The 23,949-nt window shown below is 38.9% G+C and overlaps 1 protein-coding gene across 2 annotated transcripts in view; it reads right to left on the reverse strand.

The window, feature by feature from the left end:
• Positions 1–7,346: 7,346 nt before the first annotated feature.
• Positions 7,347–23,949, reverse strand: part of SYNPR (synaptoporin) — a 384,773-nt gene continuing 368,170 nt past the window's right edge. For both annotated transcript variants that reach the window (XM_007520608.3, XM_007520609.3), the window contains 2 exons: positions 17,621–17,812; positions 7,347–9,057 (listed from right to left, as the gene is read on the reverse strand). In XM_007520608.3, coding sequence (XP_007520670.1) covers positions 8,800–9,057; positions 17,621–17,812 — 450 coding nt within the window. In that variant the 3' untranslated portion in view covers positions 7,347–8,799. The remainder of the gene's footprint in view (positions 9,058–17,620; positions 17,813–23,949) is intronic.

Genomic DNA, 23,949 nt, shown 5'->3' on the forward strand with positions numbered 1-23,949 from the left:
ATGCTGACTTTGAAGATGGAAACAAAAGGGCCACTAGCCAAGGAAAACAGGCGGCTTCTAAAAGCTGCAAGAGATGCAAAAATGAATCGTCCTCTGGAGCCACCAAAAGTGAATAATCGTTCTGTCAGCCCTTTGATTTTAGCACAAGAACTATGTTGGGCTTCTACACAATTGTAGAGAATAAATTTGCATTGTTTAAAGCACTAAATTGTTTCAGCAGTTAGGAAAAATGAACAGAAGTAGTTATCACTGTATCAAAAATGCTCAGAGATGTTGACATACGTTCTCAAGATCAGATAGCCTGGTTCTTATCATGGAATAAAGATTTGCATCCAGGTCTGTCTGACTATATAAGCTGATGCTTACATTCTGCTATTAGGAATTTACATTGATAAAGTTAATATCAATATTATCCATTACCTGAAGGTACAGCCTATCTCTCACTTCAAGAAACAGATCTGGACCTCAGAGCTCATCTGCGGAAATTATCAGTTCTGAAAAACTGTGCTCTTTAGGAGTGCACATGGCACCAAGGAAACAGGTTATCTGTTTCTCTGTTTTCTGGCTGTGAAATTTTACAAGGTGGACTGGGGACTCTGAGAGAGTAAGATTAACAAGACTCTTAAAAAAAAGACAGTATCACTGGAGGCAACCCAGAAACGATAGAATGCATCTGACTCTACAAGTAACAGGGCAGTGGAGATCAATCAGAACAGAACTGACTATTTGAAGAGACCAGAAGAGGAAATACCCAAGAGAAATGCCAACTCATAGAAAAGAACGGAAAATATGAGATCTAAGAAAAACTGCTGAACCTGCACTTTGCTTTTGTCGTGTGCATTAAAGTGGAATGGAAAGCAGGTAACATGTCACAGGAGATAGTTTACAGTAAATAAGGAGTTGACTTCAAGTTTATAGGAGCCAATAAGTCTAGTTCACAGCACAGTCCAATTAGTTCCTCTTAAATTGGTCAAGCAATCAACACATGAATAAAATAGCAGAAGCACAAAGGCAACTCCTTTCTCAGCTGTGGGGAAACTTATTAGTTTATGCCATCCTTTTTCCGGTGTTTTGTTCAGTTAAGTGAGGGCACAGAGAGTTGGGACCTACAGTTGAAAGAACATACTTATTTAGGCAAACTATTTTCCAGGAAAGCAAAGGACTTCCAGGAAGTCTTCTATTCTCACACTGGCCTTTCAATGTTCAATGTACTTATTCATGGAGGTGAGTTCCTGAGGGAGTTGGAGGAGCCAGCACCATTCTTGGAATACTTACTATCTTGGGTTTCAACAATCAATCAGCCGAGTCCTAAAACCCAGTAAAGCTTCAGATTCTTAAAAAAAAAAATGCTAAGAAATTGTTTGTAGTTTCACTGAATCTTTAGCAGTCTTAAAGACTTAATTACCTTATTTAGTGAATCGCATCTGATTTTATTCATGTTGGCAAATGATTTTGATATGAGCTCTCTTCTGCCTATTAGTGACTCAGTGTCTTTATGGAAATTAAATGAAGCGCGTAGCAGTATAGTTCTTTTTTGCTTGTAGTCCATTCAGAAAGACCAAGCACATCTGGCTTAAAATGTAGTAGAACAGTGTATGAACACTGTTGTGATCTAGTAAGGTAGCTTGAAGTGAGGAGTTTTGGACATAGAAAGAAATTGAATCTGGGTTCTGGCCCTTCACACTCGGTTTATTGGTAATCTAAAATTTATTAGTGTCAGTTTTCTCATATGCTCAATTGATATAAAATTAGTATGACATCTTGCATCTCCTGTGAGAATTAAATAACAAAGTGGACATGAAATGTGTTACAAAGCTTTCTGTGCAGAGCAGATGCTCTACAGGTAGTAGTAATTAAATACTACTTCCATTCATGAAGGTGACACAAAGATTTTTGTCATTAGGTTCTATGAACTTTGTTTTTAAACTGTTCTATAGGAGCAGTGCCAGTACCTGTCAGTGTTGTGGTTGAATGAAAATTGCTTAGCTCAGATGCTGGCACATAACATGTGAGTAGTGGTTACTACTATATTATTATCATCTAATGCTGTTATCTTTTGAAAGTAAAATCGCATAGTATGACACAAGTCATATGCTGGATGTCAATGGGGTCACTGGAAAAAATCTTGCAGAATTAAAAGGAAAGGGACTTACAATGTAAAGAAGAGCTTGAAAAGTTATTTTCTTTGGCATTAGGTTGGTGAAGAATTCTATGTCTGCTATAGCCAGCTGGCCCATATAGAGGGTAGTTTAACAGTGCTAGGGAATTATCACTTTCTCAAAGCAGTCACCAGTTTGTTGATACACACTGCAGGTCTTTCCCCCCATATCTGAACTAACTATAAGAGGTGTTCTATCTCATATTCTCCAGGGTAGTGAACCCTAGTTGCCCAAAACTTTAACCTCTACAATACAGGAATTTGCTCCCCTCCAGCTCCCACCCTATTCCTTGGCTTATTTCCCAAACTCCTACTTAAACCTGAATTCTTGTCTCAACTTCTGGCAAAACTCAACATAAAACTCTCATTTTCGAATTCTCTAATTTCAGCCACAACTGTGAAGGCTAGGTTCTGTTTATATTAATGGTGACCCACTTTTTGCAAACACACTGTGGGGTTCCTACTTTATTTTCCTTCACAGCCACTTAAGAAAGGGGAAAGTTAGACAGTAAGTATACACATGCTGATTCCCTTTCTCCCACCCCAAGTGTACTGCCAAAGGGTTGTTAGGACACAAGGGTTATTTCTCTAAAGTTGAAAAGTTTGCTCAGTCTCCAGGCAAGTGTAACCTACAAATGTGGGAAAGTTCCCACCCCTGTGGGATGATCCTAACCCATGTGGGCTGGATATTGGTAGATAAATGCTTTAGCTCCCATTCTTTGGAAAATTACTGGAGCCACTCTAAGCATTACCATTACTTAGAGGTCCTAATGGCATTGAGCTCCTCCTGCTTCAGCCAGCAGTGTCAGTAATGCTTTAATTAAACCTTTAATAGGGTTTTCCTCCTCTGTTTTGCTATCCCTGCATGTCTCTCTCCTGTCTCCTGCAATAACCTTCCCTGTTGGAGGATGGGCCCACTGTCCCACAAAGTCCAGGCTGTTGTTTCCATGAGGTCCAAGTGTGTTGTCCCCAGCTCTCCCTCCAGATCGAGACAAGGGCAGGTTCCCTTGACCTCATGAACTAAAGACAGATGGCTTCTCTGGATGGGGGCTACCTTTCTGCATAGACCCCTCCTCTCCCCTTAAAACAGAGGCCATGAATTACTGTACATTGTGTTTGGCCAAACTTGAAAAACCACTGCAAACTCCTATTACTCAACTGCCCCCTCATGCTCCCCCTCCTCTGAAGTGCCTGTAATTTATCCTCCAGGGAAAATTGCATTGTGAGCTTGTGATCAAACCTGGTATGGTAACCTTTCACTTGTGATCAAATAGTTTGTAGGTCAAAATGCGACTACGCATTGTGTTGCTTTGTGTTTGGGTTAATGATTACTTCGACCTTCTTCCTGGGTAACAGGTATATGTACTTGCTTTCTCTCTCAATAAACGAGTTGCCCCACTGAGGCTCTCCCAGAGCTCACTGCTCATCTTTCTGAGCAATTTGCCCTCGACATGTGGAGCTACACCAGGACTCTGAGGGGGCCGCTCTGACCCTTGCCACCAGTGGCCAGATGGGCAGGGGACCCGGAGTGGCAGCCCACACTTGCTCTGCTTTCAGGGGAACTCAAAGTTAGACAATACCTACCGAGTGCCAGAAGCTGTGCCTTTTATGGTGTACATTTCCAACCTTTATGTCAATTCCATGAGTTTTTTTTTTCCCCCATCATACATCATAGAGATAGGGCAAGTGAATGAATGAGAAGTTAAGCATCTAGTCCCAAATCCAGTGATGGAGGGTGGTCCCTGGGTTTGTATTTCCAGACTGCACTTGCTATTAGGTTGTGTCTTCTGAAAATTCCTAGTGAAATGTGTATGGTGGCTCACCTGGTAGAGTACACACAACACCATCAAGTCTCTGGTCCCCACTTGTAGGGTAGAAGCTTCATGAGCAGTGGTGGAGTAATGCTGCAATTGTCTCCCTACTCTTCCTCTCTTTTCCTCTTTTTTTTAGGTTATATTTATATTTTTTATTGGATAGAGGCAGAAATTGAGAAGGGAGGAAGACGTAGAAAGGAAAAGAGACAGAGAGACACCTGCAGTCCTGCTTTACCACTTGTAAAGCTTCCTCCCTGGAGATAAGGGCCAGGGGCTTGAACCCGGGTCCTTGTGCACTGTAGTGTGTGCACTTAACCAGGTGTACCACCACCTGACCACCTGACCTCTCTTCCTTTTTTTCATGTCTCTCACACTCTCTCTCTTTTTTAAAGCTTTTTTAAAATTTTTATTTATTGGATAGAGACATCCAGAAATTGAGAGGGTGGGGGTGACGGAGAGGGAGAGAGATAGAGAGACACCTGCAGCCCCTGCTTCACCATTCATGAAGCTTTGGCCCTGTAGGTGGGGACTGGGGGCTCAAACCTGGGTCCTTGCACACTGTAACATGTAAGCTCAACCAGGTGTGTCACCACTTGGCCCCATGTCTCTCACTCTCTATCAAAAAGAAAGAAATTAGTATATTGCACCAAAGTAAAAGACTCTCTGGTGGGGCTAGAGTTTAGGTCCTTAAACATGATGGCAGAGGACCTAGTGGGGATTAAATTGTCATGTGGAAAACTGGGAAATGTTAGACATGTACAAACTACCGCACTACTGTATTTTACTGCTAAATGCAAACCATTAATCACCTAATAAAGAAAAAAAAGGAAAAAATGATGGCTAGGAATTACAATATTATTTTATCCATTTATTTATTTATTTGCCTTCAGGGTTATCACTGGGGCTCAGTGCCTTCACTATGAATATGAAGCCACTCCTCCTGGAGGCCATTTTCCCCCATTTTTTTTTTGTTGCCCTTGTTATTATTATTGTTGTTACCATTGTTGGATAGGACAGAGAGAAATAAAGAGAGGAGGGGAAGACAGGGGTGGGTTGGGAGGAGGGAGATAGACACCTCTTGTGAAGCGACCCGCCCTGCAGGTGGGGAGCCGGGGGCTTGAACGGGGATTCTTACATTGGTCCTTGCGCTTCGTGCCATGTGCACTTAAACCTACTGCTCTACTGCCCAGCCCCCAGAATTATAAATCTATGCACTGAACCTCAAAGATAACCCTTGTTGGCAAAAAACACAGCAACGAAAAAATTATAGTAAAAAGGAAAGAGAAAGAGCAAAGAGAGAAAGAAAAAAAAAAGGAAAAGGGAAAAAAGAAAGAAAGAGAGAGAGAGAGAAAGAAAGAAAAACAAAGCCCCAGAGTTTGGGGGGAGGCACTGAAGAAGGAAGAGTATCAGTGAAAAAGCAGCTCAAGGACGGTAACTCAGGGCCACCCTTTTATAACTGCACACTTTACCTCTCCAAGAAAACCAAAGACTCAGGAGAATGAAATTATACATCACTAATAAGCAGTGACACACATACTTCACATTTCATCTGCTGGGCACATAGTCACAGGCTCTTCTGCTACACTGATTGCTCTCCTCTTAAAAAAACCAGATCTGAGGGACCGGGTGGTGGCGCACCTGGTTGAATGCACATGTTACAGTGCCCAAGGACCTAGGTTCGAGCCCCCAGTCCCCACCTATAGATGGAAAGCTCTGCAAGTGGTGAAGCAGTGTTGCAGGTGTCTCTCTGTCTCTTACCTTCTCTATCTCTCCCTTCCCTCTCGATTTCTGACTATCTCTATCCAATAAGTAAAATTTTTTTTAAAAAATTCAAAAAAAAACAAACAGATCTGCTGCTCTTTTCTTGAAACTAGAAGGGATAAAGGCAGCTTAGTGAAATCCCTGTTGGGTTACAGCAAAATTTTATTACAAGTCTGCAGTGGACTATAAAAGCAAGTCTCTATCTCAGCAAAGTGCAGGTAGTGCTTTTCCTTTATCAGAGGCCCCATGTACTTGAGAATTGCTAAGGCTGATAAAAGAATTGCTGTCCTGAGGCTTTATCTGCTTTGGCATGTTCTTGACAGGACATGAAGGAGAGACCACTCTCTTCGAGACACAACTGAAAGAAAGAGTCAAACCCAGTCTCTATCCCAGGAAATGAGAGGGTAGATGGGGAAGTTCTTGATCTCTTCCTCAAGTTCCCAAACCAGTGCCTAAAGGGTGTAAGGAGTCAAGGCTATTTTCAAACCCCTAGGAAATCCTTCCTTTATTTTTGCCCTCCTTCAACCACTCTAAGGTTTGTTGCCACCGAAGTCCTTTTAAAATGCTAATCTCCTCTGCCTAAAAATCCTTCCATGCTTCCTCCTAGCTTCTTTAGGATAAAGACCAAATTCCTCACTGTGGTCTCCAAATAGGCCTTCTGCATGCACCCTGAAGCAGTGGTAATTTTCAGAGTCCTCACAGTATTTTTTATATTTGATTTATTTCTTATTTTAATGAGAGAGATACAGAGGGTGATGCTGGGGACTAAACCTGGGATCTCAGAACCTCAGGCATGACAGTGTTTTGCATAACCACTATACTGTCTGCCCAGTCCACAGAATCCTCTCATTCTTAACCCATCCTGCCTCTACCACCTCAGAGTCTTTCAAAACTATTTTCTGCCTGAGATGCTCTTTCTTCCCTATTCTCTCTCTCCTGTGTGTGTTCTCATGATTTAGGTCCTTGACATTCCCCTAATGTCCCTAGGAAAGTTCTTGTGGCATTTTTTTTTTTTGTCACACACATTACATGGTGTACCTGGGGCATAATTACTTAATGTCTGTTTCTCCTAATAGAAAATAAGTTTGGAGAGAGTGGATAAGTTTCTGTTTTTTTCCCCTATTGTATTCCCAGTCCCATGCACAGTGTTGGGTTTTTGGAGATTTAGTGAAATGAATGAACGAACAACTATGGACTCATTAAAAAAGGATAGATAAGATTAAAGATTGGAAACAATGTGCATGTACCCCTTTTTCTATTATTAAAATGAAACCAAGGAATGAAACTAGACCCATTTGCACATGAAATACTGCTGAGCAGCCAGATCCAACTTTCCATTCTTTATTTTATTAAGAGAGAGAGAGAGAGAGAGAGAGAGAGAGAGAGAGAGGGCTGAATGAGAGATGAGAGGCATTGTAACACTGTTCTACCATCCATGGAGCTCCTCTGGAGAGGTCCACAGTGATCCCATGTGATGTGGGGACTTGAACTCAGGGCCTCACAGGAAAGTGAGTGCTCTGTCTGGTGAATTATCTCTCAATTTTAATCCTTGTTCTTTCACTGTTAATGTGAATAGGTTTCTGTTGTTGTAATTCTCTATTTTCCAGCCAGCATTGTAGGCAATAACTTTATTAAGGTCAAATAAATATCACAATACAGACTTATCCAATAGGATCCAGAAACATTACATATGTCATCTAAGATACAAGGCTGTTTTGTGCTAAAATGCTTCCAACATTACAGGTCACAAAAAGTTTGTACATTGATAGCAACTATTATCTGAAAATACAGATTCTCAGCTTGCTCTCAGTGTTGGGTCCTGGCATTTTAATTAAGCTAAAACAAAAAGGCAAAGATTGACATTTTCTTGATAATGAATACATTCAGGGGAATATTTCATGAGAACCTGCTCTGGGACACAGTGTGGTTCACAAAAAGTCATTTTTAATTTATGGGTAATATTCAAATCAGAATTATAAATTAGTAAGTTGTGCTGTAACTTGAGAATTTTAAATAACTGAGCCCAGAAGCATATTAACTTTACAAATAAATAGGATTTAAAAATTTACCTGCTTGTGTAGATTCTACAGAACACTTTATAAATTAATACATGAATCCAATAGCTTCTTGACTATGGTTACTGATATCTGTATCTTCATTATTCTAGAAAAATAACACTTCATAAACACAAATAGTTATTGGTTCGGTTGTTCATGGTCCATAAGATAACAGCCACAAAACACCATAGAATGTCACAAGAATGCAGATTTTACCTAAGTAAGTAGGCTAAATATTGGGAAATTACCATATATAACACTAAAATGGTTACTAGCAGGGAAGAAACCCCAAATATTAATTACAATGCATTCAAGACCAGGTAAAGCCAGAAAGACAAATTTGCAAGTATACAAAGTAATGAATATACTTTTTGAAATGCCCACTTAACAAATTTATGGTGCAAACTGGAAAAAGTTTTCATTAAGTACAAGTTAAATGTTCATTTTGTATGAAAATGCTTATTCATGCACTGAATCATAGGAACGTCGATTTATCAAATTAAAAAATACAGAGTAGTTGTCTGGAAACAAATATGTAGCCTTATAGTCCTATTATTATTTTAGTCCTACTAAAATTAATTATACATGCATGTTGTGGTACACAAAACTGATTTATAGAAATCATCAAAACATCTTCTGCATCAGAACACATAGGACAACTCAAAGCTATTTAACTTACTTTATGCATATTACATACTAGAGATTTAGGCTACAAAATGCTTCTACTATTTCAGCACACATACAAAATGACCATAAAAGTATCTGTGTATGTAACAAGATACTTTCCAATTAACCATCTATGATGAATAATATATCTCCTTGTGTCATCTCATCTCTAAAATACTGTTTATCATAGCCTGAGACTTTCTGTTTTAATGAGAACTCCAGATCTCTGATTTACATTCAACACTCTTTGCTTTAATAATTGATTGAAACTCTTAACAAATTCTTCTGCCACTGAAATGGAAAGTGGTGAGGCTATCTCCAGAAGAATGTGAACACTACACTGTCAAATCTGATTGGTAAAGGCAGCCTGACCACTAGGCTGTTGCCCAAATTCATCAGAGGACTGCCCCAAACTTGCCTCCTGGCTATACCCACCACTGGATCCATAGCTATCCTGGTTGTATCCACCTTGGTTATAGCCGCTTGAGTGCTTTTCCATCGGGTCTGAAAGATATCTCTGACCTGAGGAATGCCAGCATGTCTCCTTGAAAACAAACCAGATGTTTCCAGCCCAGAGGATAAAATTCAAGAATCCAAAGACCTGAAGGAGAATCAAAGCAAACAGGTTGTATGTAAGACTAGGAAGACCCCTTTCCTTTACTTCCTCCCAAACACCAAAAATCTTAGCTTCAGAGGACAGTCAAAACAAACTTGTTGGAAGGCTTGACAGAGCCCTTTCTTTTACCACCCACTCCAGCCTCCACCAAAAATCTCAATTTCAGAAAAATACTTCATGGTACCAAAAGTCATGTTTCACTTCAATATTGAAACCTCTTCCATTTTTTCCCTTTGGAATCAATGTTTTCTCCAGAATAACTGATTTTTTTTTATTGAATGCTTCCTTGCTGTTAAGTGCATTCTGTTAATCCACTTAATCAAAGAGGAAAGTGCTATTGTTACATCCACATCACATATAAGAATCTTGTTCAGGGAGTTGGGCGGTAGTGCAGTGGGTTAAGCACAGGTAGCGCGAAGCACAGGGACTGGCTTAAGGATCCTGGTTCAGCCCTGGCTCCCCAACTGCAGGGGAGTTGCTTTACAGGTGGTGAAGCAGGCCTGCAGATGTCTATCTCCCCCCCCCCTCGTCTTTCCATCCTCTCTCCATTTCTTTCTGTCCTAACAACGATGACATCAATAACAACAATAATAACAATAATAACTACAACAACAATAAAAAACAAGGGCAACAAGAGGGAAAATAAATGATTTTTAAAAAGAAGAATCTTGCTCAATGCTGCATGACTTGGTGAATAGCAGACCCGAGATTCAAATTTTGTTTGATCTGACTCATAGTCTGAGCCCTTACCTAACCTATCATCAGCTCTCTAAGTGAGGTATTTCTCTTAGTATTTGTCTTCAAGGGGTAAACTGTTGACTATTTTAACAATTTTTTTTTTAATTATTACTAGTGATTTTTGCCAGATTAAAAGATAATAGGGTTATAGGTCTCTTCCATTCCCACTTCCAAAGTTCTATACCCCCACTTCCCAAGGATAAACACTGTATTTTTCCCAACATATTAGAGCTTATTTTTTTCTTTCAAATTCATATGTCTCAATTCTCTGTATTCCACATGAGTGAAGCCTATTTTTCACTTTCTTATTTACTTCACCAAGCATAAGTTCAGGTTCTTAACTCACTAAGCATGATCATCTACAGTTGTCTTTTTTGTTTGATAAAGTTTTATTAATTTGTAGGATTGCATTCACTTTTATTTAGAGATACTATTTTCTCATCAATTGTAATGGCATAAAGGAAGTAAGTGAACCTAAAGTGAAAGTATGGGGTAAGCAATGGTAGCAGTTAGCACATAGATAAACACTTGCATGACAGTGTAATAGGCAGAGGGCCTGTTTTCTGTTCCTCATACATAATGTAAGAAAGAAGGGGGGAGGAATTCTAGACAATCTAAAACAATGTATTAACTTTGTCTATTAAAAAGATGTCTATAGCTAGTAGATGTTGATACTATGGATAAATTATTTATGCCCAGAGACATTTAAAAGAACATTATTTTCTCTCCTTCATGTTTAAATGCTATATGACACTGATGAATTTTTAGTAGAATTCCAGTTGCTACTAATTTTCCATTTGTCATATGCTGGCTACTATTATTTTTAAAAAGTATTTTATTTATTTATTATTGGATAGAGACAGAGAGAAATTGAGAGGGGAAGGAGAGATAGAGAGGGAAAAAGAGATACCTGCAGCACTGCCTCACTACTTGTAAAGCTTCCCCCCCTAGGTGGGGCTGGGTACATTATTCTAAGTACTTAACATGCATTTTTGCAGTACTAGGATCATGTCAGCAGTCTCTGAAGGCTATCACTTCCATTTTATAACGATGGAACTAAAATTAGAATACTTAATTTATATAAAAGCAGGTAGGTAATTACTGAGGAAGGGAGAAAGGATTTAAATCTTGGCAGATTAACTCCAGAACTGTGCCCGCAGGGATTTTGGTTCAACAACAGAAGTAGTATTAAGAGACTACGGCTCTTTTTAGGAAGTATTGTAACTAGTCACTTCAGTTCCCTGCATTTGTAATTTTTTTTTTTTGCCTCCAGGGTTATTGCTGGGGCTTGATGCCTGCACTGTGAATCCACTGCTCCTAGCGGTGATATTTCCCATTTTGTTGCCCTTGCCATTGTTGTTATTGTTGCCATTGCTGTTGCTGTTGTTGGACAGGAAAGAGAAATGGAGAGAGGAGAAGAAGACAGGGGGCAAGACGGACACCTGCAGAACTGCTTCACCATTTGTGAAGCAACCCTTGTAGGTAGGGAGGAAGGGGTTCGACCTGGGCTCCTTCAGCCAGTCCATGCACTTAGCACCATGTGCGCTTAACCCACTGCACTAGTGCCCGCCCCCCTGCATCTGTAATATCGATTGATAGATAACTCACATGCCTGTTAGTGTTATGTGCTTTGAAGAAAGTAAACTTGTCATCATGGTAGAAAAGATTATTTTGATTGACCATTTACTTGAAAGGTCATCCTTTGAAATATGTGCTTGGATCTTTGTCCAAAACCAGTCACTTGTCTAGTAGGGTGGACTTTGTGAGACACACTTCTCATACATTATATCCCCAGCCATAACCCATGAGATCAACCTGGACACTCGACTTAAGAAAGGCTAAAGATAGTCTCCCTGCTAGAAATTTGAAATTGGGCCTATATGTCTTCAGTTCAGTCCTAGATTTTATTTTTTTTTTACCCTGAGATGCCTATCATCTGCTATGTAAACAGAAAAAAGGAAAAAACTACATGAAATGAGATTACTGTAGTAGATGTGTAGAAAAAACGATGGGGGCCAGGCAATGGTGCACCCAATTGATTGCACCTGTTACCATGTGGCAGGACCCGAGTCAAGCCCCTCATCCACACCTGCGAGGATAGCTTGGGAGCTGAATGAATGGTGGAGCAGGGTTGCAAGTGTTTCTCCTTCTCTTTTCCTATTTTCCCATCCCATCTTGATTTATCTGTCTCTATTAAATAAATAAAAAATAAAAAAAGAAGAGAGATGAGAGATGGAATGTGAGAACTGCCCGGTTGCCCACTTTACTTGTGTCTTTCCAATTATTTTCACATTTTGTGGATAGTTTGATAGGATTTCAATTCAATTGAGTTTGCAATGAAAAAAAAAAGTTGCTGTGCTTTGGCAGATGAATGTCTTCACCCCTCCCCCCCCCCCCGCCCTGCTTTTGATAGTAGAAATTCAATTTCCTCCACAGAGTTAAGTAGCAGTTAAGCTACTTGAGTTCTCTTCAGTCACTTCCAATCTTGAGGAGAATAAACTAGGATTAGGAAAAACTTTCATTGATAATAACTTGATAAAGGCTGGGCAAGGTCTCTACAGTAAAATACCTACCTTGCATATGTCAAGCTCTGTATTTGATCTCTGATCTCACATGAGGACAACAAAGAGAACAAACACCATGTGTGGAAGAGTGGTGCTTTGCTTTATCTGTCTGTCTGTCTGTCTTTTGGATTCTCAAAAACAGAAAATACGGCTCAAAGGTAATGTGAATGTGTGAGATCCTGTCTTTGAACTCTACTACACAAACAAACTATAATTTCAAAATACTATTATTTGGTACCTAAAAATCTAATGTACTTTCTCTAGATCCTGCCCTTTTTTAGAACCTGTTTTTCAGGTTACATCAATTTTCATCAAATAATTTTCTTTCCAATGAAATTAGAATTAGTTTTTTACTGCTTGCAACCAAAATATTTAAAAATATATATAGGTACCAGAAGTAGGGTGAAATAAATATCAGACCTCATGAGAAGACTTTTTGCTTAAGTCAGTTTGAAAATAGTTTTCTGTACTAGGACTGGAAAATGTTTTACTAATGTAGACTGATAGTTATAGTCAGACCTGTCATCATATACACCATTTTAACTTCATTTCCTTCATTCTCTGTCTTTTTATTTTAAGGAACACATTGTTTCACATTCAAATTCTCATCTCCTAAAATAAAATGTATTAGAAACATCCAAATAGAATTACATGGACAATGCAGGGTATCATATTTTCTTAGCAGACTGGCCATTAGTATAAATAGACACACCAAATCTTTGTTCTCAAAGATTTTGAGATAAGAGTTACAATAGCTTTTATCAAGTACAGCTTATAAACAAAGCACAGAAGAGTATAATAATAATTATTATTTTTCCAATTACTACCACATTACCAAAGTTAGTGCTGGGGCACAGTGCAAATCCCAGTGAATTTTCCCCCATCTTCCTTTTTATTTAATAGGACAGAGGGAAACTGATAGGGGCGGTATGATAGAAGGTGAGAGAGAAATATAGACACTTATAGGTTTGCTTTCCATTCCTGATGCTCCCCCTCTGCAGGTAGGGACTGGGGGCTTAAATCCTGGTCCTTGTGTATGATAATGTGTATGCTCAACAGTGTGCACTAGCACCCAGACCCAAAGAGTAGTAACTTAATATACACCTCAAAGTATTTATCTATGTATGGCTAGACCTAAATAAAAACAACTGTAAGACCCTAATACATTGTATTTCCATGTTTACTATCTTGTCAAAGCAATTTGCACAGTCAGGAACTGAATAGACAGCCTGTTCCCATTCTTAAATTTCAGGAAGCTGTAGAAAATATAAATTACCCTTGGAACAAATATAATTATTTCTAGGAGTTGGTAAACACTGCTTTTCCCTCAGTAACAAATACTGCTAGACTTTCCATTCTTTTACAGCCATTGCCTTTTTGCTGCCTTTCTACTTTGTGACTTTCTAGAAATAATTCTTTCATTGGAATAACACAAGTTCTTATATTCCTTTGTGTATTGAAGGGAATTAATGTTTTTTAAAGATATTTTTTAAAATCATTGTTTACAGGATGGAGACAGGCAGAAATTGAGAGGGAAAGGGGTGGTAGTTAGGGAGAGAGACAGAGAAACATCTGAAGCCCTGTTTTACTGCTTGTTATGCTTTCCCCCTGTAGGTGAGGACTGGGTGCTTGAATCTGGGTCCTTGTGCACTGCAACAGGTGTGCTCAACCAGGGGCACCACCACCCATCCCCAGGAATTAATGTTTTTTACAGTTGTTGATACAAGGGGAAATTTTTTCAGTCTTCTGCAAAACACTCTTACCCCTAGCCTAGCCGCTCTTCCATAATCATGCATCAAATCTTAAGCCCCCTCCCACCTCAGAATCCAAGGTCAAGGTCCAATTTGTGTTTGCCTTTCTGTTCTTATTAACATCCGTCCATCAGTAAGATCATCCTATATTAATCTTTCTCTTTCTAACTTATCTCACTTAATATGATTCCTTCAAGCTCCATCCAAAATGAGGTGAAGGTGACTTCATCATTCTTAATAGCTAGGTAGTATTCCATTACTCAGACTATTTTAAAAATAAACTTCTAAATCTTTTTTTAAAAATATTTTTATTGAGGGAATTAATGGTTTACAGTATATGTATTATATATACATAACAGAATACTACTCAGCTATTAAAAATAATGAGTTCACCTTCTTCACCTTATCTTGGATGGAGCTTGAAGAAATCATGTTAAGTGAGATAAGTTAGAAACAGAAGGATGAATATGGGATGATCTCACTCATATCCAGAAATTGAAAAACAAGATCAGAAGGGAAAACACGAAGCAGAACTCGGACTGGTTCTTGATACATGTGTAAAATTTCTCAGTTTTCTGCAAAATGCTCTCATCCCTACCCTAGGTATTCCTCCACCATCATGCACCACCAGGACCTGAGGCCCTCCCAACCTTCAGAATCATTTAATTTGGTAAAATACACTAAACCTAGTCCTTTCATTTTGTGTTTACCATTTCTGTTATTATTTCTCAACTCCTGTCCATATGTGAGATCACCCCATATTCATTCTTATCTTTCTGGCTTATTTCACTTAATGTAATTCCTTCAAGCTCCATTCAAGATGAGGTGAAGTAGGTGATTTCATCATTCTTAATAGCTGAGTAGTATCTAATTGTATATATATATATTTATATATACTATATCTTTCTCAGCCACTCATCTGTTGTTGGACACCTGGGTTGCTTCCAGGTTTTGGCTATTACAAATTGTGCTGCTATGAGCATAGCTATACATAGATTTTTTGGATGGGTGTGTTTGGTTCCTTAGAATATATTCCCAGGAGAGGAATTTCAGGGACACAGGTCTATTTCTTGCTTTCTGAGAGTTCTCCAGACTCCTCTACAAAAGGATCAGAGCAATTTACATTCCTATCAGCAGTGCAGGAAGGTTCCCTTATCTCTTAAAACTTCTCCAGCATTTGTTGCTGTTACCTTTCCTGATATATGACATTCTCACAGGAGTGAAGTGGTATCTCATTGTTGTCTTTTTTTTTTTTTTTTTTCCTCCAGGGTTATTGCTGGGGCTTGGTGCCTGCACCATGAATCCACTGCTCCTGGAGGCCTTCCCCCCTTTTTTTTTTGCTGCACTTGTTGTTGTAGCCTTTTTGTGTTTATTACTGTTGTTGTTAATGTCGTTTGTTGTTGGACAGGACAGAGAGAAATGGAGAGCGGAGGGGAAGTCAGAGAGGGGGAGAGAAAGATAGATACCTGCAGACCTGCTTCACCACCTGAAGTAAAGTGACTCCCCTGCAGGTGAGGAGCCGGGAGTTTGAACTGGGATCCTTACCGGTCCCACGTGTGCTTTGCATCACGTGTGCTTTGCACCACGTGTGCTTAACCTGCTGTGCTTCCGCCCGACCCACTCATTGTTCTTTTATTCACAGTTCTTGAAAATCATTGACTTGGAGCACTTTTTCATATGATTTCATCATTTTTAATAACTGAGTAACATGCTATGGCTTACATATTTTAAAAATAAACTTTAAAATTTTATTTTTATTTTATTTGATAGGACACAGAGAAATTGAGAGGGAAGGGTAAGAGAATGAGGGAGAGAACAAGAGAAACCTGCCTCATCATTGGTGAAAGCTCTCCCCTTGCACATAGGGATTGAGGATTTGAACTCAAGTCCTGGAGTATGGTAGCACTTGTGGTCAACTAAGTGCATCGCCACCTAGCCCTAAGTTCTTACACTCTTAAAAAAGAGTCCAGTTGGAAAGGTTGTGGGGACAAAGAAACCTTCCTTAGACTGCTCAGCCATCCTGACTTCCTCAAAGGAACCTTCCTGCACTGCACTGCTGGTAGGGATGTAAATTGGTCCAATCCCTGTGGAGAGCAGTCTGGAGAACTCTCAGAAGGCTAGAAGTGGACCTACCCTATGACCTTGCAATTCCTCTCCTGGGAATATATCCTAAGGAACCAGACATACCCATCTAATAAAATTTATGTATCCCTATGTTCACAGTAGCACAATTTGTAATATCCAAAGTCTGGAAACAACCCAAGTATCCAACAAGAGATGAGTGGCTGAGAAAATTGTGGTATATATACATAATGGAATACTACTCAGCTATTAAAAATGGTGAATTCATCGTCTTCACCCTATCCTGGATGGAGCTTGAAAAAATCTTGTTAAGTGAGATAAGTTAGAAACAGAAGGGTGAAAATGGGATGCTATCACTCATAAACAGAAGTTGAAAAACAAGATCAGAAGGGAAAACACTAAGCAGAACTCTTACTGGAGTTGGTGTATTGCACCAAAGTAAAAGACTCTGGGTGGGAGGAGAGTACAGGTCCTGGAAAAGGATGACAGATGACCTAGTAGGGGTTGTATTGTTATGTGGAAAACTGAGAAATGTTCTGCATGTGCAAACTATTATATTTACTGTCAAATGTAAAACATTAATTCCCCAAAAAAGAAATTAAAAAAAAGTAGAAGATTCCTGGTAGGGGGGAGGGTTCAGGTCTCCTAGAACATGATGGCAAAGGAAGACCTAGTGGGGGGTTAAATTATTATGTGGAAAACTGAGAAATGTTCCGCATGTATTTTACTGTTGGCTGTAAACCATTAATTCCCTCAATAAAGAAATTCAAAAAAGGGTTCAATTTAGTGACCCTGTTCTCAGATTTTCTACTATCCTCTAAGAAGCAAGATGCTTGGTGATAATATTTGACTCAGTTCAACTAACATGTTCAACATTTCCAAAATTATCAAGAAAATAAATCAACAACACAGAGAACATAAGATTACCGAAACAATTATAAGTATTTTTATACATGATGCATTTCTTTCTGCACCTGAGTAGCTCTGCATATTTTTCTCCAGGCAATCAACTGGATGTATTCTAACTATATATGGCCTAAACAAAGTTTTCTTCCCAGGAAACCTCTATGCTATCAAATATTGCTTTTAACTTCTGACAGGTTTCAGCCTTAAATTTCAGATTTCTCTTTATCTGCTTCTAGCTTAGAATTTTGACTTGACTGTCATCCAGGCAGCTGCTGCCTGCACCTGCTGGGTTCTTATTAAGAACTCTGTAATTGGCAGCATTAAAATCTATGGGATCTGACAACAGAAAAATTTGAAGGCCGAAGGATCATCTTGTGCCTGGAGTGAAATATCACCTTTTAAATTGGCCTAGATTTGGAGGCCATGATGACCTCTGAATTTTTTTTTTTCTTATTCATCTAGCTGACAAACAAAGATTTTAGAGATAAAGCATAGAAGAAAACATACCACAGAAGTGTTTAAGCTGGACATGACAGGACTGTGGACAGCTATGCACTTGTTGTAGGGCTGTTTGCAAGCTGACATCAGTGATAATACTTCCTTGGGATCCGTAGCAACCTTGACATCAGACAGTCCTTTCGCCCATGCTGATGAACCCACCAACCACAAGAACGAAAAAACTACGGTGACAATGAAGTCCTACAGAAGCAGACAAAAAATAAAATGGTATAAGAAATCAGTTTGTTTATAAAACTACTTACTAAGTTCGACTTTCAGAAAATCCTAAAATCCCATAGCATCAGAACTAAGGAAGCTGTATTGAAAAACGAAGTTTTGTATTTCTATACAATAAATAATAGTGATCATTACTAAAAGTTAATGCTATCCCAAGAATTGTTTAAAGTACTTATTCCTTTCAAATTATTTCTGTAAACCCCATGTAGAGAACTTACTATTTTTTATCTCAGTTTCAGGTAATAAATCTATGAATTGTTGCATATTTGAGGTTATATTGATAATCAGTGTAAGTTCCAGAATCTGACTGTAGGCAACCTTTCTCCTGGGCCCATGATCTTTTGATGATTTCCAATATTCAGAAGATTTGTTGATTGTTAGAGCCTACTAGATGGCAATATTTATCAACTCGTTCATTGTTCCTTAGTAGAACTATGTGTTTTCTACTGCATACCTGGGGCATGAGAGACTGTAAGAGTTGTAAAGTTTTGACTGTCTTATAAACGATACTTCCCCAATATATTTAAATTCAAAAGCAGTACATTTACATAACATTATATAAGAACGTATCAGGTGACACTGATACAATTAGAGGTGATAGGTAATTTGTTATATTCAAGTGGGTTTATCTTTAAACATAATTCATTTTATAATTAGATCATATCAAAACAATGGGATCTAAGAACTGACTGATTATATCTATGACTCTCCGGAAGACAGAACTTCAGCTGGCTCTCTATGTCCTTACAGCAACATCAGGATTTATAATTAGACCAAACAGCAAGTGTACAAATTGGGATTGAGAGGTTTTTGCATCAAAAGGTTTCAGAATATGGTCTTAAACCAGTTTTTCAAAGTGTAAGTATGGGGAGGTTATGCCAAAAGTCAAACTAAAGTGTATTCTAGCAGAACTTTTCAACTTTTTTGACTTTAGGCATTAATCTGAATTTGAGACTACTTGCAGGGCGTGAGACAAAAGAGAGCATTACAAACACTTCCTGCCTCCCATTCTTTTTTTACTTGCTAAGGCTTCCTAATGGACAAACTCTACAGAAATCCCCAGGGAAGTGGCCCACTTGTGTTACCCAGGCAGTCACCTCCTGGGTACAGATCATGGAGAAGAAGGGCCAAGGTTCCCTGAGAGGAGGTCCTGAAATAGTGGTTGTGTTTGGGGCAGCAGTAACAGTGGCTGCCATGCAGTTACTGGAGCACCTCCTAATGTCAGACACTTTGCTAAGCACTTAGACATCATTAACCTTATGACATAGGTACTTATGCTATCCCTGCTTTACCTATGAGAAAACTGAAGCACAGACAGGTTAAATACTTACTTATAATTATTGCTGGTTTTACTCCTGTAGCACATAATGAGCTTTCTTAAAAACTGGAGGGATGCTCTTTGGTGCATTTTGTTTTCTTAAATATTTTTTAAAATTTAACTTTGTATCTGATAGGATAGAGAGTAATGGGGGGGGAAGGGAGAGAGACACCTGCAGCACAAGCTTCCCCTTGCAGGTGGGGACCAGGGGTTTTAGACTTGATTTCTTGTGCATGGTAGCATGGTCAAGCAGGTGCACCATTGCCCAGCCCCCTTTTGGTTTATTTTCTATGAATAGTTTCATTAGTTAGTACACTCTAAATTTTAGTCAATTTAATAAGACCTATAGTAGTTAGTACTTACTGCAATTTATATTCTGTTCTCATACCTTCTGTCAGTATTTAAAATTGCATGTAAAGCAAATTACCCTTTTTATATAAAAAAGGTCACCTTAGGAGGAAGTTACATATGCAGTATAAATGTTTACCAATATAACTTGCCAGCGCTAGAAGAAAGATGCAAATATAAATATTATACTGTGAAAATAAAACACCTCTCACTCTAGCTGAGGAGAGTTACCCAATTCCTTGGAGGCTTGGACTGTTGTTAAGTGGGTATTAACAGGTGTTACAAACAATGTTAAATAAACAATAAATAAGCAAGTGTTACAAGCAATACTAAATAAATTACTAACGTGATCTAATGAACTGGCCTCACAATGAACTGAATTTGAACTCTTTCATATTATTTAATGTCATTAATAGTTCACCTAAAATAATCTTTTGTATCTGGAGAGGTAAATACCTCATTTTGGAAATGACTTTCTTCTAATGGTGTGGCCAAAAAGCCAGTAGTTTATAAATGCTACTTCTTGTCTAACAAGATGGGAATAACTCAAGTCATAGATTTGTAGTATTTATTATGAAGTTAGCACTGTGCATATATTAATACCTTGAAGATATGTTTTTAGTTTTGCTGAGCTTTTATTCTGAGTAGAGAGACTATAATTTGAAAGGTGCTTTGATGCTTCCAAGAACACTTTCAATTACCAAATAATGTGATGATAACATTAACTATCGATTGTCTTTTTGAACCCTAAGACAGCAGGAACCTCACATCTCCATTATAGAGCCCCTACTTCCCCCAGTCCTGGAACCCTTGGATAGGACCCACTTTCCCGTATGCCTCTCCCAATCCATATCAAATAATATTGCATCCGCCGATCACAACCTAACCAACGCAACGATTGCCACCTCAACATGCTTCACCTCAGACTGTGTCCAGAGACTTCACATGTGGAATGACAACCCTTCAGCTTCATTACTCGGGTGAGACCTTTCCTTTCATAGTATACTCTAATTTCATCTCAGGTGGTTCACTTTCTAACAAAGTCCCAAAACCTAGATATACACCAGTTTCTGTGAGAGAGAGCTTATGTTCACACGTATCATTAAACTACTGCAAAATATATACCTGAAAGCAGAAGTACACTAGAGTTTGCAGTGAGTACCTCCCTAACACTTCCTCTCCACTATTCCAAGCTTGGGATCCATGATTGCTCAACAATTTGTTTGGCTTCGTATGTTAACTCTCTTTTCAGTCACCAGGTTCCAGATGCCACCAGGATGCTGGCCAGGCTTCCCTGGATTGAAGACCCCACCAATGTGTCCTGGAGCTCAGCTTCCCCAGAGACACACCCTACTAGGGAAAGAGAGAGGCAGACTGGGAATATGGACCGACCAGTCAACGCCCATGTTCAGCGGGGAAGCAATTACAGAAGCCAGACCTTCTACCTTCTGCAACCCACAATGACCCTGGGTCCATGCTCCCGGAGGGATAGAGAATGGGAAAGCTATCAGGGGAGGGGGTGGGTTATGGAGATTGGGTGGTGGGAATTGTGTGGAGTTGTACCCCTCCTACCCTATGGTTTTGTTAATTAATCCTTTCTTAAATAAAAAAAAATCAAAATAAATAAAAAATAAAAAGATGCAATGTTGACCTCAGGAAAAAAAAAGAACACTTTCACTCTTAGAGTCAAGATCCCAAGAACTAGCCAGAAGAGCTATCTTAGCATTATGCATATGAAGAAACTGTGGCCAACAGGGTTACACTGTCCACAGTTCACTGAGTGGTTTATAAAAATATTCTGATGAACTCTTGAGGAAAAAAGAAGAAAAATGGAGGCAATACAATTCTCACTTAAGTTTATACTACAAAGCAGTAGTAAATAAAGCTGTGGAACTGGAACAAAAATGGAGACTTGGATCAATGGAACAGGATAGAGATCCTAGAATTAAACCCACACATGTATAGGGCAAAATGGCCAAAACTCTCCAATGGGAAAAAGGAGGTTTATTTAACAAATTTTTCTGGGAGAACTGGACAGCCACATGTAGAAAAATAAAACCTGACTATCCATTAATGCTTACCTCAAAATGTATTTAAAATGTGGATATTAAATCTGATGCTGTAAAATACATAGAAGAACATATTGGTGAAACATAGTGGGGACTTTATATCACAGGTGTATTTGGAGACTTTACCCTATAGACTAGGGAATCTAATGCAAGATTAAATGGGACTACATCAAATTAAAAAGCTTCTACACATCAGAAGAAAGTTCTGTAAGAATAAACAGGCAACACATCAACTGGGAGAACATATTTATAAACCATGCATCTGACAAGTGGTTGATACAACACACACACACACACACACACATCATATAGTTCAACAAAACGGAAAAAAGATCAACCCAATGAAAAGTGGACAGAAGATATGGACAGTTTTCTAAGGAAAAGATAAACATGGATCACAGACATATGCAGAAATGCTTTACTTCACTGATCATTAGAGAAATAAAAATTAAAACCACATTGAGATTCCATATCACACCTGTGAAAATGGCCTTCACAAATAAAACAAGAAACAACAATTGGAGAAGATGTGGAGAAAAGAGGAATGCTATTACAATATTGGATGGAATGCAAACTGGTGCAACCATCATGGAAAACAGTATGGAGGATCCATAAATAAATTCAAATCAAAATGCCTTATGATCCAGCAATTTCACTCTTAGGCATTTATCCAAAAGAGATGAAAGCAATAATTCAGAAGGACATATGAACTTCCATGCTTACAGCTGCATAGTTCACAATAACCAAATATGGAAGCAACCTACATACCCATGCAACAGATGACTGGATAAAGATGTTATGGGTTATACACTCAATGGAGTATTATTCAGAAAGTAAAAACAAAATAGAATATTGTGGCATTTGAGACAAAATATATGGGACTGCAAATGATTATACTTAGTAAAGTAAGTAATGAAGGGAAGGACAACTACTGGGTGATTTCACTCATATGTAGAATATAGAGAACTAAACACATGAACCTGAAAAAAGAAAGTCAACCCATATATAAGACCTTGGGACCACTATGATGGTTATTGTTGGAGGCAGGGGGAGATTAGGGGCATAGAACTTTGGTGGTGGTATTGGTATGAAACTATATGCCGATTATCTTATAATCTTGTAAATCACTATTAAGTCATAATGTCAGGAAAAAATAAAATTTGCTGAGTCTCATCCTATGTTGGTATGCTTCTAGTTCTGCTTCTGGGATCCCTTCTGTTATATTGCTTGACGTTGTGGTCTATTTACATGGTCATTCTGTTACATTGGTTTGATCTCACTCCCCCTGCCTCCAGGAGATTTTGGTTTAGTCCTTGCCTTTTCACGCTTCTCCCTTCCTCCCCCCCCCCCCGCCCCCTATCCTAGATATTTCCTGGGTTCCAGACTCTTCCACTGAGGGGAAAAAGGCAGGACAGGATCGTGTTATGATTAGGTTGTTGGACTGCTTGCCCACTCGTGAATAAAGATTAAACTGAGTTCTCAGCTCAGCCATGAGTTTCTGGTCATCTCTGTCTCCCGCCGCGAAGCTAGCCTGGCATACTGGCACCCTGAACTGTGACAGACAATCCTATACCTAAAGAACACTGACTTGCAAGAACAATTTGACTGTGTTCCTGAACTATGTTTTACATTTCTCTTTAGCACATAACAATGCAGACACACTACACTAGCCAGGTTGGCTATCTTGATGACCAGGCTCATTATTCATTTAACATTAACATTTTGCATATGGGTTCATATGCAATGATAAATTGCATATGAAAATTTATTTTACCTCTGAAATACAAACAAATATTTTATCCCATTTCACCAGTCATCATTGCTGGAACCTGTCCTGAGAATAAAAATTAGTTTTCCCCTCTGCATCTAGCCTAAAATAAACTGCCATTTTGCTAAATTGCCCCTGTGGGTCCATCTTCTTTCTTAGATTACCAGTATAGAAGGTCCACCTTTGCCTGTGCTCACACAGATTTTGCCTTCAGCCTTTACTAGACCATTGTGTTGGGGGCATGTATGTCAACCCACCTCTAAGATCCCACAGACCTGAGAGATGAGAAAGACCTGCTGGCTTTAAGAGTTAAACTGAAGGAGGACAACTAGGAACATAAGTGACCTAGAACAGGAGAAAGACTATCACTCTCATTTTACTATGAATATAAATGTACTTTCATTTGTTAAGAAGGATTGCAGGTGTGCTGCACAATAAAGTATCAGTCATGATATGTGGCTATTACACACTTGAAAAGTGGCTGATATAAATTAAGGTATGCAGTAAAATATAGTGTGTACTCTACAGGTAAGCTAATTCTCTGTCCAGATAGTGTTGGTTTCTTTTCCCTCTCTCTCTCTGTTTTTTTTTTAACAGA

This window comes from Erinaceus europaeus, chromosome 12 (genome assembly GCF_950295315.1).
Source record: "Erinaceus europaeus chromosome 12, mEriEur2.1, whole genome shotgun sequence".
Taxonomy (NCBI): domain Eukaryota; kingdom Metazoa; phylum Chordata; class Mammalia; order Eulipotyphla; family Erinaceidae; genus Erinaceus; species Erinaceus europaeus.